Source organism: Lepidochelys kempii, chromosome 1, assembly GCF_965140265.1.
Source record: "Lepidochelys kempii isolate rLepKem1 chromosome 1, rLepKem1.hap2, whole genome shotgun sequence".
In the NCBI taxonomy this organism is placed as follows: domain Eukaryota; kingdom Metazoa; phylum Chordata; order Testudines; family Cheloniidae; genus Lepidochelys; species Lepidochelys kempii.
In genome coordinates this window covers 186,709,775-186,728,152 of record NC_133256.1, presented here as the reverse complement: position 1 = coordinate 186,728,152, position 18,378 = coordinate 186,709,775, and the positions used below count along the sequence as shown (strand labels likewise).

Here is an 18,378-nt window from a genome sequence, read left to right as displayed (position 1 = left end):
TTGGTAAATAGTGTCATTTTTCTACACAATTTTAACAAGGTAATTTCTACTGAATGAAATTTGAACATAGATAAATAAGATAATAATGACTAATTTCTGTATTTACTTTAGAGATATGTAACAGAATATGCATATTAATAGAAAATTGAAACAAATACTGTATTATGAATACAAAAGTATTACGTGATTTCTGAAACTAAAGAAATGTATTAAATTAATATTGGTTTAGTGAGAAATTACCTAATTTTGAATTATGAGTGTTTTATCTTTAAAAAAAGCTCAGCCTTTGGTGAGTGTATATTCTTCTTTTAGCATATTGTTTTTTATGGTGCTTTAGATTGTTTAGATATTTTATTTACAACTTATCTTCATTACTGCAGCAGGTAGCTTAAGAAGTATGGGTAGAGGTGACATTATCGGCTACTTAAATCTTCTCTTTACACTGTTTATGTCAAAAGCATTGTTACCAAACTCTGGACCATGGAGGTAGAATGTACCTTAGTGCATTCTTCCTTCACCCTTCCAGGCTCTGAAGCTCAAGAAAGAGGATTCATTGAGTATGGAGCTGTTAAGAGATCTTCCAAATACTAACACAGATGTTATAAACATACAGTTAAGGGTAGCCTAGAATTTCTTCTTATTTGAAAATAAAGTCTTGTTGAAGCTTGTTAGTACCTTGCCTGGTTGATACAACAGTAGCCTAGAATTTCTCCTTACCTGTAAGGGGTTAAGAGGCTCAAATAGCCTGGTTGGCACCTGACCAACAGGCCCAATGGGGAAAAAAGATACTTTCAAATCTTGGGAGGGGGGAAAAGATTTGTTTGAGCTCTTTGTTTTGTGTGGGGGTTCTCTCTTGGGACTGAGAGGGGCCAGACAGAAATCCATCTTCTCCAACCCATCCCAATTCAACTCTCCAATATTGTAACCAGTATAGGTAAGCCAGGCAAGGCGGATTAGTTTCTTTTGTTTTTCTTGTGAATTTTCCCTGTGCTAAGAGGGAGGTTTATTCCTGTTTTCTGTAACTTTAAGGTTTTGCCCAGAGGGGGATCCTCTGTATTTTGAATCTGAATACCTTGTAAAGTATTTTCCATCCTGATTTTACAAAAATGATTTTTACCTTTCTTTTTTAAAATAAAATCCTTCTTTTAAGAACCTGACTGATTTTTCCATTGTTCCAAGACCCAGGGATTTGGGTCTTTGATCATTTTGTAACCAATTGGTTAGGATATTATTCTCAAACCTCCCCAGGAAAGGAGATGTATGGGCTTGGGGAGATTGCAGGGGGAAGAGGAACTCCAAGTGGTTCTTTTCCCTAGTTCTTTGTTAAATCACTTGGTGGTGGCAGCGTTACTTAAACCCAAGGTACAAGGGAGAATTTGTGCCTGGGGAGTTTTTAATCTAAACTGGTAAAAATAAGCTTAGGGGATCTTTCATGTGGGTCCCCACGTCTGTACCCTAAAGTTCAAAGTGGGGAGAAAACCCTAACAACAGATAATATGCATCGATGAGCCGCAGTTTCCACAATAAGAGTTAGTATTGCCAATCACTATGTTGCGTCTAGTCAGTGGGCAGTAGCAACAGATACACATGGCTCTGCTGGTGGTTTACAAAATCCGGGCTGGAACATCAGTCTTTAGTCTGAGGAGGAGGAATAGAAATTTAAAAAATATCTATCATGTATATTTTGAAGGTAAAATAATATTTAAGCATCAAAATTCACTATAAGGTCAAATTTTGATCACAGTTACCTCAGTGTAATCTTGATATCAAAGGATTTATTTCAAAGGAGTTATTCCAGATTTATGCTGATAGGACTGACATTAGAATCTAGCACTTAGCTCTCACTTGAGCTTCATTAGTTCATAAGAGCTAAGTATTGTTACTATTGTTAAGGAAATTGTAGAATGACAGCATAGCCCTAAACGCCACGTTTTTATGCAGACAAAGAACAAACTACCACTTTACAGAGGTGAATCTGCAATCTAAAGAGTTTAAGCCCAGAAAAGTCATACTTGTAATTGACTCTGAGGAATACATTACTGGGGTTGTTATCAACAGTGTTCACTATCTCCAAACACTTTCTTAACTGAAAGCCATGAATCTCTTTCAACAGCATTATTTGATCTCTCCGAATTGAATCTGCCTGTCTCCCCACTCTTTGTTCTCATTATTATGAACTGGCAAGCTACACAAGTAGTAAATAATCAAAGATGTAACTGCAGAACAGTATGACTGCACAACAGGCCACATCATTAAGTTTACCTAATATAACAAACAGCTGTGGAAAGCAGTTCCACCTACTAAAGTGAAAACCACCTCAGTTTTTGAGCATTAGGCTCAAAGTGATGTGATATTGCTTTTTATATAATATACATTTTTATTTTAAAAAGTATTTTAAATTTTAAAAGTGTATTTTATACATCTAGGTCCATACCTTGCAGCCCCCTGTTTTACAGAGTTACTTTGGAGGACTTGTCGTTTCTAAAATTATGCATCCCAGACTTTCAAACTCCCAAATATAAATTCTTCTCTGCCTGAACTGATCACAAAATCTCATACCAAATCTCCCTTTTTCCTACTGCAAGTTGTAGTGACTCGATGATCAAAATAAGGCTTATAATGGAATTCTGCTTTCAGCCTTAACAGAGCCTATCTGTTCTCTCCATAACCCTTATAAATAATCTGAAGATTTAAACTGATATCCTGAATTACAGGGATGTTCCTGGTACACTTGATCCATCGCTTGAACCATCAGATAGTAAAATTTAAAACATTTTATTCCCACCTAATTTAATTTTACATGTATGACTGTGAAATCCAAATATACAGTTTACAATGCTTGGAATGGCGTTCCGGATATTATCCATAACTATAAATATATTAACATTTCAAAGCTCTTGTATAGTATCTTGCTAAAGCTATTTTCACAGTTTATGTGCTGATTGAAAAATATTTATTTAATAGACAACTAAACATACACAGACTGTTTTATGGCAGCCAGCATAACAGGAACACAATACTTTAAATTACTGTTCCATTAAGAATGTGAAGATGATTCAAAAGAACAGTTGCTATTGCTGTTAAAAGCCTTAATCATATTTATGTTTTCACACTAGTCTTCCCAGCAACCAGAACATTTAACAAGCTACAAAGTAAATGATCACAGTGTTTGTAGAACTATTTTCAAGCAAGTCACCAATGATTTTTTCAAATTGCTGTTTGTCTAGAACCAACCAGGGAAACTGAACTCTATTATTCCACCCAAACATTCTGCAGCTCCGAACATTTCCTTCCCAGGAATTGTGACCCTTAGTCTACACTTGCTTTTTCTTCCAAACCTGGTAATCCTGGGAACGAGTACAGTTCTCTAATGTCATAGTTATTTATACTGAATACATAGAACCAGGTTAAGCCTGGGTTTATTCCAGGTTCTACTGGTATAAAAATCTAGAAATAAGAGAACAAATCAGTAATTAAGGGCAAACTACATTACAGGACTGTTGTAATGATCCCAAAACCAAGTGTTATAAACCCAGGAAATTCAGATTTAAGGTTAAACTTAAATTTAGAAAATTTTGAAACATTATCAGACCTTAATCAGTTTCTGGGCTCAGTCTTATTGAAAACCTTGGGAGATAGCTGCTTTTCTCAAAATGACCATCTCGTTGTGGGCAAGTTATGACTCTAGTTCCACTGAGAAAAATGGTAGATAATAGCCCTTTTGATATAGGGAAGTTCTACTGGGAATTCATCAAGTGTAGCCTATGCACAAGCTTATAGTGAGTTTTAATGGCAAGGGAAGTTTGTAGCATTTGTGTTGTTCTATTATTAAGATCCTTCAGCAAAAACATTTGACTCAATATGGTAATTTTAAGGACTCATTTTTAAATTAATTTTAATTCAAACTAATCAACCAATTTACTTGTAAATCTTCAGAAAATTAATTCAATACTCAAGAGTAAGTGCTTTAATTTTGGAGAGGATAACTATATGCTTCATACAAAATGGTTTCATCTTTGTTATAAGTGCAAAACACAACTCATCCTTAAGTATGGAACCACAAACAGTGCTTCTTTAATAGAATAAAAGAAGCAGTGTAACCCCTCGCACTAATGCACAAAGGTTGTGCTTATGGTCACTCCATTTATGACCACTGCTATGCCAGAATTGAATGAAGTTAGAGTGAGTTCAACTTTTGAATCTGTGCTGTTGAAATTGGGAAAACTGAGCTTGTACCTGCCAGTTAGAAAAGATCTGACCCTACTGCAAGGAGCCATCATAACTATTCATTCACAAGAACGCCGCAAAGCTGACTGAGTTCTTCAACAGCAGAGACTACCCCATATTCTGAGAAGTGAAATTCAGTCTGGTGAGGAGGGGCAGCCAAGGCCTCTGCACCATTTAAGTCCCATTTAAATGATATTTTGAGGGCATAAATGGAACATAATGCACAGGCTTTGTGCTGGCCTCTATGGAGGCATGAATTTCCCCTAAGAGAAACATCCCTCTCTAGGGGTCACAATATACTACATTAGGCAGTCCTCAGCTGCGTGTTTCGCAGAGTCTGATTTGTTCTTTTCAGTCCCATTTAATAGGAAGCAAGGCTTGATACAAATCAAATGAACAGATAACATCAAAAATAAATGAGTATTTAGAAATAGGGTTTAGCTGAATGCCAGGATGAGCGGGAAGTCTTTCTTAACACAATTCTCCATGACAGAGTATTGAAACAAACACAGCAAGTATTATTTTATTGTCATTTCCTCCTTGAAGGGATGTAAAGAAATGTGTGGCTTTAATTTGGTTACTCAAAATTGTCTAATAAATGATAGAAAGAAATATATTTAAACCCTTGAGGGTCACACATTGTGTGCATTCAGGAAGTATGAATATTCACACAGCACCTGCTATGGTTTGTGAAAATTCTTTGTAACTTTGATGGTCCTTCATTGGAAGTCCATAGGACACCAAAGAAGTTAAAGGTCTGTAGTAAGCTCCCAGAAAGCATACTTGTTAAAGGTGGGATTTTCACAAGTGCTCAGGGTTGGTCTAACTGAGGCCACTGGAAAGGGTAAATGGGATGACAAAATAATAGAGCAACAGCTACAGGACTCGATTAATAATGAACTGAAGGAGGGTAATGTAAGTAATGCAAATCAACACGGGTTTATGGAAAATAGATCCTGTCAAACTAGTTTGATATCTTTTTCTGATGAGGTGACAAGTTTGGTTGATAAAGCTAACAGTGTTGACGTAATATCCTTAAACTTCTGTAAAGCATTTGACTTGGTACCACACGACATTTTGATTAAAAAAAATAGAACAATATAAAATTAACATGACACACTTTAAATGGATTAAAAACTGGCTAATGATAGGTCTCAAAATATAACTGTAAATGGGGAATCGTCCATTTCCAGTGGGGTCCCGCAGGGATTGGTGCGTAGCCCTGTGCTACTTAACATCTTTATCAATGACCTGGAAGAGAACATAAAATCATCACTGATAAAGTTTGAAGATGACATAAAAATTGAGGGAGTGGTAAACAATGAAGAGGACAATCACTGATGTAGAGCGATATAGATAGCTTGGTAAATGGACACAAGCAAACAATATGTGTTTTAATACAGCTAAAGGTATACATCTGGGAACAGATAATGTAGACCACACTTACTGAATGAGGGACTCTGTCCTGGGAAGCAGTGACTCTGAAGAAGATTTTGGGATCATGATGGATAATCAGCTGAACATGAGCTTCCAGTGTGACGCTGTTGCCAAAAGAGCAAATGTGATCCTGGGCTGCATAAACTAGGGAATCTTGAGGCATAGAGGTTATTTTACCTCTGTATTTAGCACTGCTGTGACCACTGCTGGAATACTGTGTCTAGTTCTGGTGCCCACAATTCAAAAAGGAAGCTGATAAATTGAAGAGGGTCAGAGAAGAGCCAGAAGAATGATTAAAGGATTAAAAAACATGCCTTATAGTGATAGACTCAGGGGGCTCCATCTATTTAATTTAACAAAGAGAAGGTTAAGGGGTGACTTGATTATACTCTATAAGTACCTACATGGGGAACAAATATTTATAATAGGCTCTTCAGTTCTATTAGAGAAAGCTAGAACATGATCTAATGGCTGGAAGCTAAAGCTAGACAAATATTGACTGGAAATAAGGCATACATTTTTAACAGTGAGAGTAATTAACCATTGGAACAATTTACCAAGCTTTATGGTGGTTTCTCCAACACTGATCATTTTTAAATCAAAAGTGGATGTTTTTCTAAAAGATTTGCTCTAGGAATTATTTTGCAAAAGTTCTATGGTCCATGCTATACAGGAGGTCAGACTAGATGATCGGAGTGGTGCCTTCTGGCCTTAGAATCTATGAACTCCAGAAATGCTTTTCTTTTAACAATGACTCTAAATATGCCCTATTGGACTTTCATGATTACTGTACTCTGTTTACAAGTTTAAGAAACAAACAAAGAGTTTTTCGAACTGCCAGCCTGAAAAACTCAACCTGGGCTCAGAGTAAAGCTGAGTTCTTTCCTTCTCTCACGTAATCAACAATAAAGACTCTGCAAGCCAATTTAGAGTCTCAGCTACGCCTGTGCAATTTAGTTCCTTTAAATTATGCTCCCAGTGACACCTGTGTAGTCCAAATGCTGCCATGGGGTTTACACAGGTGCTGGTGATTGGAACCTGGAAATAATTCTGTTGATGCAAAGTAGAATACAGCTCATTGATTCTTACAGAAGCTGTGTTCGCTGTGCCACGGAAAGCAGTAAAAAGCAGTAGAAACTTTTGTAACTTATGTATTTCATGAGCTATACAAGTTCTTTGCGGGGAGGGGGGAATAAACTTATTTAAGCCCTTGAAATATTAAAATGCAAGTTTATTTACCTGCTTTTAAATTATTTTGCAGAGTATTTTTAATTTTTTTTTCTTTTGGGTCTGTTTTGGTCATCAATATTTGTATGATGTGCATTTTATTTTAAATGCAGATTATTGCCTCAATTTTTCAACTGTATTGGAAACATTTAAAATTTATATTATTTAATTGAATAGTGGTATGGGTTAACCCACCACTCTAACTCTAGAACAGGAGCCCCATTACTAGGCGCAGTGGTACACCAGGGGCCATGTTTTGCCAAAGGGAATGGCCATTCCTTCAATATGTTTGCAGAGGAGTGCTATCGATTCTAATAGATGGTGCATGAAAATAGCAGTAAGGTGTTCCTACGATGCATTTCCTTCACCCATCCATCTATCCTGATCCATTCTGAGCTATGCTAGTAGGATAACTGTGATTTATTGTGCAGTATATGGCTCTACTCCACTTCCACCCCACCCTTCTCCATCTCTATGTGGTTCAACACAGTAATGCTAGGATTCTGCCCATAGTATAACTTACAGTTTGGAGTAAGGATACTTGCAATATTCATCATGATGTGCATATTAAGCAGCATGTTATTAATAATACTTAGCACCCATATCACTTTTATTTTTGAAGTACTTTTTAGATGTTAAATTTCACAAGACATCACTATTTACAAATAGTGGCAAAGAGTCCTGTGGCAGGTTACAGACTAACAGACGTATTGGAGCATAAGCTTTTGTGGGTGAATACCCACTTCGTCAGATGCATGTAGTGGAAATTTCCAGAGGCAGGTATAAATATGCAAGCAAGAATCAGGCTAGGGATAACAAGGTTAGTTCAATCAGGGAGGATGAGGCCCTCTTCCAGCAGTTGAGGTGTGAACACCAAGGGAGGAGAAACTGCTTTTGTAGTTGGCTAGCCATTCACAGTCTTTGTTTAATCCTGAGCTGATGGTGTCAAATTTGCAAATGAACTGAAGCTCAGCAGTTTCTCTTTGAAGTCTGGTCCTGAATTTTTTTTGCTGCAGGATGGCTACCTTTAAATCTGCTATTGTGTGTCCAGGGAGATTGAAGTGTTCTCCTACAGGTTTTTGTACATTGCCATTCCTAATATCTGATTTGTGTCCATTTATCCTTTTACGTAGAGGCTGTCCAGTTTGGCCAATGTACATAGCAGAGGGGCATTGCTGGCACATGATGGTGTATATTACATTGGTGGACATGCAGGTGAATGAACTGGTGATGGTGTGGCTGTTCTGGTTAGGTCCTGTGTAGATATGTGGGCAGAGTTGGCATCAAGGTTTTTTGCATGGATTGGTTCGTGAGTTAGAGTTACTATGGTGCAGTGTGTAGTTGCTGGTGAGAATATGCTTCAGGTTTGTGGGTTGTCTGTGGGTGAGGACTGGGCCTGCCTCCCAAGGCCTGTGAAAGTGGGGGATTGTTGTCCAGGATGGGTTGTAGATCGCTGGTTCAGAGAGGTTTTAGCTGAGGACTGTATGTGATGGCCAGTTGAGTTCTGTTGGTTTCTTTCTTGGGCTTGCCTTGCAGCAGGAGGCTTCTGGGTACACATCTGGCTCTGTTGATCTGTTTCCATATTTCCTCATGCGGGTATCATAGTTTTGGGAATGCTTGGTGAAGATCTTATAGGTGTTGATCTCTGTTTGAGGGTTTGGAGCAAATGCAGAACTCCACATGGACTCCTCCTGAGGGTCGAAATGACAGTCTGGACCTATACATAGAATGCTTCCGCCAACGTGCACAGGCAGAAATTGTGGAAAAACAACGTCACTTGCCTCATAACCTAAGTTGTGCAAAATGCAACGCCATCCAGAGCCTCAGAAACAACCCTGACATTATAATCAAAGAGGCTGATAAAAAGAGGTGCTGTTGTCATCATGAACAGGTCTGACTACCGAAAGGAGGCTTCCAGACAATTCTCCAATTCCAAATTCTACAGACCACTTTCCTCAGATCCCACTGCGGAATACACTAAGAAACTGCACCATCTACTCAGGACACTCCCTACACTAACACAGGAACAAATCAACATATCCTTAGAGCCCCAGCCGGGGTTATTCTATCTACTACCCAAGGTCCACAAACCCAGAAATCCTGGACACCCCATCATCTCGGGCATTGGCACTCTCACTGAAGGACTGTCTGGATATGTGGACTCTCTACTGAGACCCTACGCCATCAGCACTCCCAGCTATCTCCGTGACACTACTAATTTCCTGAGAAAACCAATGCATTGGTGATCTTCCAGAAAACACCATCCTAGCCACCATGGATGTAGAGGCTCTCTACACAAACATCCCACACACAGATGGAATACAAGCTATAAGGAACAGTATCCCTTATGATGCTACAGCACAACTGGTTGCTGAGCTCTGTGACTTTATCCTCATGCACAATTATTTCTAATTCGGTGACAATATATACCTCCAGATAGTGGCACCACTATGGGTACCCGCATGGCCCCACAGTATGCCAACATTTTTATGGCTGACCTGGAACAACGCTTCCTCAGCTCTCGTCCACTCACACCCCTTCTCTACCTACGCTACATTGATGACATCTTCATCATCTGGACCCATGGGAAGGAAACCCTGGAAGAATTCCACCACGAATTCAACAGCTTCCACCCCACCATCAACCTCAGCCTGGACCAATCTACACGGGAGGTCCACTTCCTGGACACCACAGTGCAAATAAATGATGGTAACGTTAACATCACGCTATACCGAAAACCCACCAACCGCTATGCCTACCTTGATGCCTCCAGCTTCCATTGCGGACACACCACATGATCCATTGTCTACAGCCAAGCACTGAGGTACAACTGCCTTTTCTCCAACCCCTCAGACGGAGACCAACACCTAGAGATCTTCACCAAGCATTCTCAAAACTACAATACCCACACGAGGAAATAAGGAAACAGATCAACAGAGCCAGATGTGTACCCAGAAGCCTCCTGCTGCAAGACAAGCCCAAGAAAGAAACCAACAGAACTCCACTGGCCATCACATACGGTCCTCGGCTAAAACCTCTCCAATGCATCATCAGTGATCTCCAACCCATCCTGGACAACAATCCCTCACTTTCACAGGCCTTGGGAGGCAGGCCAGTCCTCGCCCACAGACAACCCACAAACCTGAAGCATATTCTCACCAGCAACTACACACCGCACCATAGTAACTCTAACTCAGGAACCAATCCATGCCACAAACCTCGATGCCAACTCTGCCCACATATCTAATACCAGGGACACCATCACAGGACCTAACCAGATCAGCCACACCATCACCGGTCCATTCACCTGCACGTCCACCAATGTAATATACACCATCATGTGCCAGCAATGCCCCTCTGCTATGTACATTGGCCAAACTGGACAGTCCCTACGTAAAAGGATAAATGGACACAAATCAGATATTAGGAATGGCAATGTACAAAAACCTGTAGGAGAACACTTCAATCTCCCTGGACACACAATAGCAGATTTAAAGGTAGCCATCCTGCAGCAAAAAAAATTCAGGACCAGACTTCAAAGAGAAACTGCTGAGCTTCAGTTCATTTGCAAATTTGACACCATCAGCTCAGGATTAAACAAAGACTGTGAATGGCTAGCCAACTACAAAAGCAGTTTCTCCTCCCTTGGTGTTCACACCTCAACTGCTGGAAGAGGGCCTCATCCTCCCTGATTGAACTAACCTTGTTATCCCTAGCCTGTTTCTTGCTTGCATATTTATACCTGCCTCTGGAAATTTCCACTACATGCATCTGACGAAGTGGGTATTCACCCACGAAAGCTTATGCTCCAATACGTCTGTTAGTCTGTAACATGCCACAGGACTCTTTGCCGCTTTTACAGATCCAGACTAACACGGCTACCCCTCTGATACTATTTACAAATAGGTCAATTGAGGCAGGGTGGTGAAGTGACTTGCTCAAGGCCACAAAAGGAAGTCAGTGTCAGCATCCAGATTAGATCTCAAAAGTTCATGATTTATAGTTCTGCACTCAGGCTATTAGCAGTGGTGCAAGTACAGTGGTGTGGTCCGGTATGCCGTACCAATAAAATACTTACAGCTGGTACAGCATACCAGAAAGACAGTGGAGGAGCCCTCCCGCAGCCCTTCCACAGAACTGCGTCTTCTCCGTATGTACAGCAGCCCTGCCAGAAAGGAGCAGAACGCAGGCAACTCCTCTGGCAGCTGTATCACCCCCAGCCCCGTGGCTGGGGGCTGCTGTACAGACAGAGGAGACGCAGCTTCGTGGAAGGGCAGAGGGCAGGGCTGGGGGTTCAACTCCTTTCTCCGCTGTGGTTCCTGGGAGAGCCCTGAACCGCAGAGCTCTCCTGGGAACCACAGCGGGGAAAGGAGCAGAACATGGGGCCGCCGGGCAGCCTCACGCCAGCAGCTCTACCGCCCGAACCCCAGCCCTTCCACACAGCTGTGTCTTTTGAATCCTCCTGCCTGGGGTCTGTACAGCAGAAGTCTCCAGCGCAGCAGGAGGAGGACAGAGCCCCCCACCCCAGGTAATGTGGGATGGATGTAGATCATGGGGAGGAGACAGGGAGAGTGCGGGGGGCCCCGCGCTGAGGGCAGGGTGGGGAGGAGTCATGTGGGGGAGTCACGTGGGGATGTCACGTGCCCCCCTCTTTGTGTCCCTCCCATGAGTGCAGCATACTGGCAAGAAGTGATTTCTACTTACATCACTGGCTGTTAGTATTCTCTGCTTGCACCACTGGCTGTTAGTCATTCTCTCTGTAGTGCCTGTTTACGGAACTGAACGTATTCATGCACACTTTTCAAACCTTAGACCCAGATCTTCAGCTAGTAGAAATCAGCATAGCGCCATTGTTGTCAATAGAACAATGCTGACTTGCTCAAATTTGTAAGATCTGACCCTTAATTTCTTGGTCATCTTAACTTTTTATAGTTTCAAGGCAGAATCCACATGAATAGTATCCTCCTTAGCAAGTGAACGTCCAGCACAGAGGTGGGGGCCTTTTATTGGAAGACATTCAGGATGTCAAGTGACCAGCATATATTAACAAAGTAAGCGTGGGACTGTGAAGAGTGTCAGAGCAAAGAGACACACTAGCAGTTTCAATATAGTCAATTCTACTTAAATCTTAAACAGCAGCCCATAGTTTTCCTTCGAAGTCAGGACGTGTTGTCTTTTGTTCTTTGCACAACAACAACAACAACATGAAGGAACCACACAGGCATAGTTGGGCCAGAAGTAGCCATATTTAGGCTACCTCTACACTGTGCGCTAGGGTGTGATTTACAGCTCATGTATACGTACTTATGCGCGCTTGATGAGAGCTAGATCGAGGGTACAAAGTAGTGTAGCCGCAGTGGCGCAGGCAGTAGCAGCTCTTCAGGCAGGTTTCTACACAGCATGGCAACGCTGTGCCACCGCTCCCTGTGTGACCACCACTACACTATTCATACTCGTGCAACCTCGCACCGAGCTAGAGTGAGTACGTGTACGAAAAAGGGGGATTATGGCCCTAGCTTGTAGTGTAGACATAGTCTTACTAAATTAGTACAAATATCCGAGGCATAGCTATGTACTTACTGCTAGTTTCTAAAACAATAAACACCACTAAATGGCTTACAAACTATTAAAACGGATACTACCCTATTCCTGTATACTACAGGAGGTCTAGGAAACTTACCAAAAAAAAGAGAGGAGGAGGGAAACTGTCTCCAAGAGAAAGTTCTAGACTTCAGCAAGGGCACTTGCTGCTCACCAAACCACAAAAGTTAGTAGTGGCTGGAGAAGAGGAAACTAGTATAGAGAACTTTTCAGTAATTCATCTATTCCTAAAAGAAATTCATACAGGAAGCCTACAGTGCCAGCAAAAATTCCTGCTATCTATTAAAACTTCAGCGTCTCAACTGAAATATTTACTGCAAGAATTGCAGTGACTGAAGAGTCATTCTCTCTGTAGTTGACTTTTAAAGTATCTGCCTGAAGAGATTGTCAAGTGATTACAGCATTTTGATAATAAAATTAAAAGACCTGAGAAACAGAACATGATGCTCAAACCTAACAATAAAGATGACACAGAAAGCTGAAGGCAAAAACATGATTGAATTTGTAACCAACCTGATTAACAAAGTGATGGGGGAAATGACTCTCACAAATTGGAAGAGACAAGATTCTGTAGATCTCTTCAGCCAAAATTCAAGGGTAAGAGCATATCATAATACAAAACTGAGATTTGAGGACTAGAAAAACATTCTTTCACAAGCTAGGAAAGGATGGAAAATTCATCTGGGAAGAAGCATACTTCCTCTATATTTCCAGACATGAATTCTGAGACTAACAAGGAGAGAAGGGAATTCAGAGAGGTATTTGCCCTAGGAGAGAAATGGCTACAAACTGCTCTTTATTTCCAGAAAACTTTATTTAGCATAGCAATACAGCTGAAGAAGAAAAAAATAAAATTGTTGTGTCATATTTAACATACTTAGTTAGGTAAGACTATCCCTTTAACAGAGAGTAAATTGTATAAATTGAATTTCACCATTGCTGGACAAAATGCTTAAGAATGAAACCAGCCTCTGTATTTTTGAGTAGGAAATAATGAATTCTGCGGATACTCTACACGATCAGGGGAGACAAAGGTGGCCTGAAAGCTGTTCTTTCTTACATTTGACTGCCTTTTGTCCCAAGAATTTGTTCCAGTAACAGGAACAAGCTGGGTGTGGTGGCTCCTCAGCCAAACCCTCTACTTCAGAAGAGAAGGGTGTAGTAAAGAATCCATTGTCCTAGCCCTGCACCACCTGGAGATTACCTTATGCAAGGAAGTAAATCCTCAAATAACCAATTTAGGTGGCTTTCCTGCTACTTTTCACTACCGGAGTGGGGACCAGAACCTGCCCTGATGTGTTAAAAAGGTGTACCTCTACACTGCAAAAACAAAACAAAATCCAAAAACCTGCGGCAGCAAGTCTCAGAGTCTGGATCAATTGACTCGGGTTTGCGGGAGTCATGGTTACAGAGCTAACAATAGTGTAGAAATGGGCTAGAGCCTGGGCTCTGAAACCTTCCCCCCACCCCCGCCAAGGTCTCTGACCCTGGGATTCTATTGCCACCACTTCCTGTTTCAAATTATCCCTTGTTAGTTATCTCCTTTCCACATTACTTCTGTATTTATTCACTTTCTTTGGGTCTACTTCTCATAAACAAATTTCTGCATAGTCTTTTTTCTTGTGAAATTGTGTGCATTACAAGACAGTGTAAATCAGAAAAGGTGCCAGTAAAGCAAGAATGGGCTCTAGAAGTCTCACTATGTGTCACCAATGAAGAATTGACTTATAGCTTGAAGTTTAACAGTTTTCCAAAACATGGAAATATTTGCAAAATATGATTGCAATGGTGTACAGTGGTATAAAATAATCTGTTTCTTTCATTGCCTCACCTTGGTCCTGGTCCTGCAATGTCATCTGCTAGCGTCCTTTCATGAGAAAATTATTGTCAAGGCTCTTCCTCACCACTTCAGTTGAAGTGCCTTGTTCTCACTCGTTGATCACTTCAGTTCTCTGAAAGACCAGGCTGAACACGTTTTTTTTCTTCCACTTCCACATTCAGTTTCAAATCTCGCAAGGATTAATGGAACAACAAAATTAGAAAGGACAGAATAGAAAGCATATCCTTTCATAGTCTACATAAAAAGCAAACACATAATCATATAGTCATTCTCTTTCTTATTCAGAAATATTTTTTGGCAGGAGCAAAATGCAGATGAATAGCTTAAAAAGAAAACATTTTTCTGTGTTGCGGCATTATAGTTAGCAGAAAGTGTCTGCAGGTGCTCAAGCGGAGATCCAGCTACCAGAACGAACGCCATTCTGGGGTTTTTGGGTAGTTGCAATCCAATGGTATTGTCCTTTGAAATTCTGAAAGGTTGCAAACCGGGTTTAACATAATAGGTCTGATATAACAATATATACAGGAGGTCAGACTAGACGATTTAATTGTCCTTTCTGGCTTTAAACCTTGTTGTAAAAACTCTGGAAGAAAGTTAGTTTGCCCTGAGTTCTAACCATATACCATTATTATAGAACCCAAATCTAGCTATTATATATGGTAGATTAATAAAATCTGACAAAAAGAAAAGGAGTACTTGTGGCAGCTTAGAGACTAACCAATTTATTTGAGCATAAGCTTTTGTGAGCTACAGCTCACTTCATCAGATGCATACTGTGGAAAATACAGAAGATGTATGCATCCGATGAAGTGAGCTGTAGCTCACGAAAGCTTATGCTCAAATAAGTTGGTTAGTCTCTAAGGTGCCACAAATACTCCTTTTCTTTTTGCGAATACAGACTAACACGGCTGTTACTCTGAAATCTAATATCTGACAGATATTCCAAGTACTTCCCATGTACTTTAATTGTTTTGTTGCCCTTATTTTTTCTGCTGATACTTTTTTTATATAATTATAGTTTTCCATGCTATTGTGGCATTGTCTGGGTAATTATATATATGATCTTCTTTTGTGTGATGAAATCATTAATGTGGTGGCTATGTAGTGGAATGTGTTCAACTTGCTCAGGAATAATGGCTTATTTTTCTTGTCTACTTTTTCCTTTTTAATACCTGTAATAACTCTGACTACTCTAAAGGTTCTCCACCTGCTGTAACACTGCCCCTCTCCCTCCAAGAAATTTGTGCAGAGCAAAATAATGCTTTACCAAATAGATGTACAGCCCTCTCCTTTCAATGAAGTTCACTGAGAGAACTGCATTTTTGAAGACGGCTAGTTGATTAAAGAAATGTTATACTGACTCAAATGAAAACAGGACGCTGTCCACTCTTATCAGTTTTAAGAAAACTTTTCCTTTAAACATTGTTTAAAGTTTACAATTGTTTAAAATATTTATATTTAGAATAGACCTAAGAGTAGCAACCTCCCAGCAAAGAAACATGTCTTATACTTTTACAGCTGGAAACATAAAGCATAGGAACCTGCAGAGACTTTTTTGCTAACTATGATTTGGACTTGGGACCAGAATAAAGACTGCTTCTTCCTTTTCTAAAGGAAAAAAAAACACACTAAGCTAGAGAGAACTTCTATTTTCTGTAGAGATATCCATGCAGTTCTCTATACCATTTCTGAAACTCAGTTACTTCATTTTTACTATTACACATCCACTTCCTTATGTTGATTTGCATTTTCAGACTTTTCACTCTGCCCTCCTGTTATGCTTACAATTTTTGCTTTTCCCCCTTTGATATTGTATTTTTCTCATTAATTTTTTTAGTCTTCTGCAATATACTTTGTATTAAATACCTTAAGAGACAAGGTAGGTAAGGTATCTTTTATTGGACCAACTTCTGTTCGCAGAAGGGGCAAGCTTTCCAATTACATAGAGCTCTTCCTCACATCGGTAGATGTGATGGATGATCTAAGGTCTGCCAGTAGTTCATGTTTTATGGTAAGAGAAATTAATGCAAATTTTTTTAAAAGAGTCACAAAGATCGCTTTAGAGGTGACTCTTCTTAAATTTATTTTATTAATTTTTCTTACCATTAAAAATGTATTATTGGCAGACCACAGATCACTCCTAGAGAGAAAACTTGGTCATGAAAAAGAAAATTACTGATTTGGGCCCCAGTATTGCAAAGAGATACATCTGTGCTGAGTCCCCTGACTTCATTCACCTCTACGTGGATGGAAGGATCTTCCTATGCAGATCCCTTTGCAGGATCAAGGTCGTAGACACAGAACAACTCAGTACAAAAGTGCCCAATGGAGTGCTCATTAAGGACAGTTCTTGAATAGAACTGAGAATTTGGAAAAATGTATTAAGGCTTGCCTGAGATAGCGGGGGGAAGAAATTGTTTTGATTTGGTTTTAAAATTCCTTAGAGTTTTGATCCCACCCTTCGGTTATTAAAGATCTTTAAGGATACCTTATAAAGGTTCTGTGTTTAAAACATAAATTATATCAATTTTGTTTTTTCATACTGTAATAATTTTTGTACCATCTTTAGGTTTTAAAAGGGGAAATGAAGTAAGTATTGAGGGAAAACAGCTCTATTGTGTATGAAAACCAAAGAAGTGACATTTTTTTTCAGATCTCTGTAAGGCTACACAGGCTCAACAAAAAATTGATGTTTCTTCAGAATGAATTTGCTCATCTGGGTTTCTCTGCATCTACAGAAGTCCCCACAAATGGAAACTGCATCAAGATTAAGAAACCTGTTTATTTTCTAATTATAATGATAATAAGGCTTTTCCATCTCTGAGGAGCAACTACGATGTGTCTACTGAAAATGGTGAAAGAAGATATCAAAACTTACCATTGCCTAAGTTTTTGAATGGGAGCTTGTTTGTTGTTTTTACTAACATAAAAGTTATGTTGAATATTCATTACCCAACTATAATTTAGATTTAATTTTAATTTTTTTCAAACTTGGAGAATTTTGATTTTTCCCCCCGTTGTATTTTTTGATATCGAAGAAGCTTTGAGATTTCAAGCCCCTATTCAACGTAGAGATCTGCTAAGCACAGGCCTGTGCAGAGCCCCATTGAAGTTGGGTCTTCCCAGAGGATCCTGTTGTAGGATTAAGGCCCTTCATCTTTTCATCTTCAATATATCAAAATAGCTATCAATAAATGACATAAAATGAGGACAAATTTAGTGTATTGTCATAACTGCTTTTGAAATGATATTTTTCCCATCATTTCCTGCCAAGACAAAATTCTACTTTCAGGTGATTGCAGAGATCTAGACTGATATTCTGCTCCCATTATGTGTGTGAAATTCCACTGACATCAGTGGGAGTTTTACACATGGAGATAGTGCATCTCAAACTTATTTTGCTCTACGTGGATCTCAGAGGTTGATTTTGCTTTTAAAAGTGAATCTCTTTATATTCTTCTTCCTTGAAGTTCTGAAATTCCCCATTTAAACACTGTGCCAGCTATACGTTCAGAGGAAACAAGCCCTCTCTTGCTAGCACTCTATCGCTTAATGGCTTGTGGTGTGGGGTTTTTTCTCTTTTTTTGTTGTTTTGGTTGGTTGTGTGTGTTTTGTTTGTATTGTTACGTTTTTATCGTTTAACAGCATTTTATGGACTCTGCTGCCGTGAAGACATTGTTGATTTGGTAGGGTTTCATTTACTCTCTTAAACAATCAGCTTCTTTTGATCAGCTAAAGAACAGCTTGTTTGATTAATGATCATTTTTATCTTTTAAAAGGATCCTTCCCAACCATTGGGGTGAAGTCTCTTTCGAGATTCCTGAGGGCGGGCTTTTTAAGTAGCATCCCGGCCCCACATCCAGTCTCACGGGGCAGATCTTTGCCCCCCGGCATTTCCTCTGGTAGGTATTTCAGGTGAAGTTTCTACCAACCCTTACTGGGGGAGCAGCACCAAAATCTGTTAGTGGTAGGATAGGGAGGTTAATATCAGTCTCAATGAATAACAAAAATAAGAGGATCTTTTCGATCCATTAACCAGCCTGCTA

General features: G+C 39.7%; 1 protein-coding gene across 7 annotated transcripts in view; it reads left to right on the top strand.

The window, feature by feature from the left end:
* The window catches only part of EPHA6 (EPH receptor A6), an 872,967-nt gene that overhangs the window by 725,942 nt on the left and 128,647 nt on the right, over nucleotides 1-18,378 (top strand). For 6 of the 7 annotated variants that reach the window (XM_073305263.1, XM_073305254.1, XM_073305245.1 and 3 more), the window contains one exon: nucleotides 18,112-18,234. The exons of the other annotated variant lie outside the window; for it this stretch is intronic. In XM_073305263.1, the coding sequence (XP_073161364.1) occupies nucleotides 18,112-18,234 (123 nt within the window). The remainder of the gene's footprint in view (nucleotides 1-18,111; nucleotides 18,235-18,378) is intronic. 7 annotated transcript variants of the gene reach the window in all.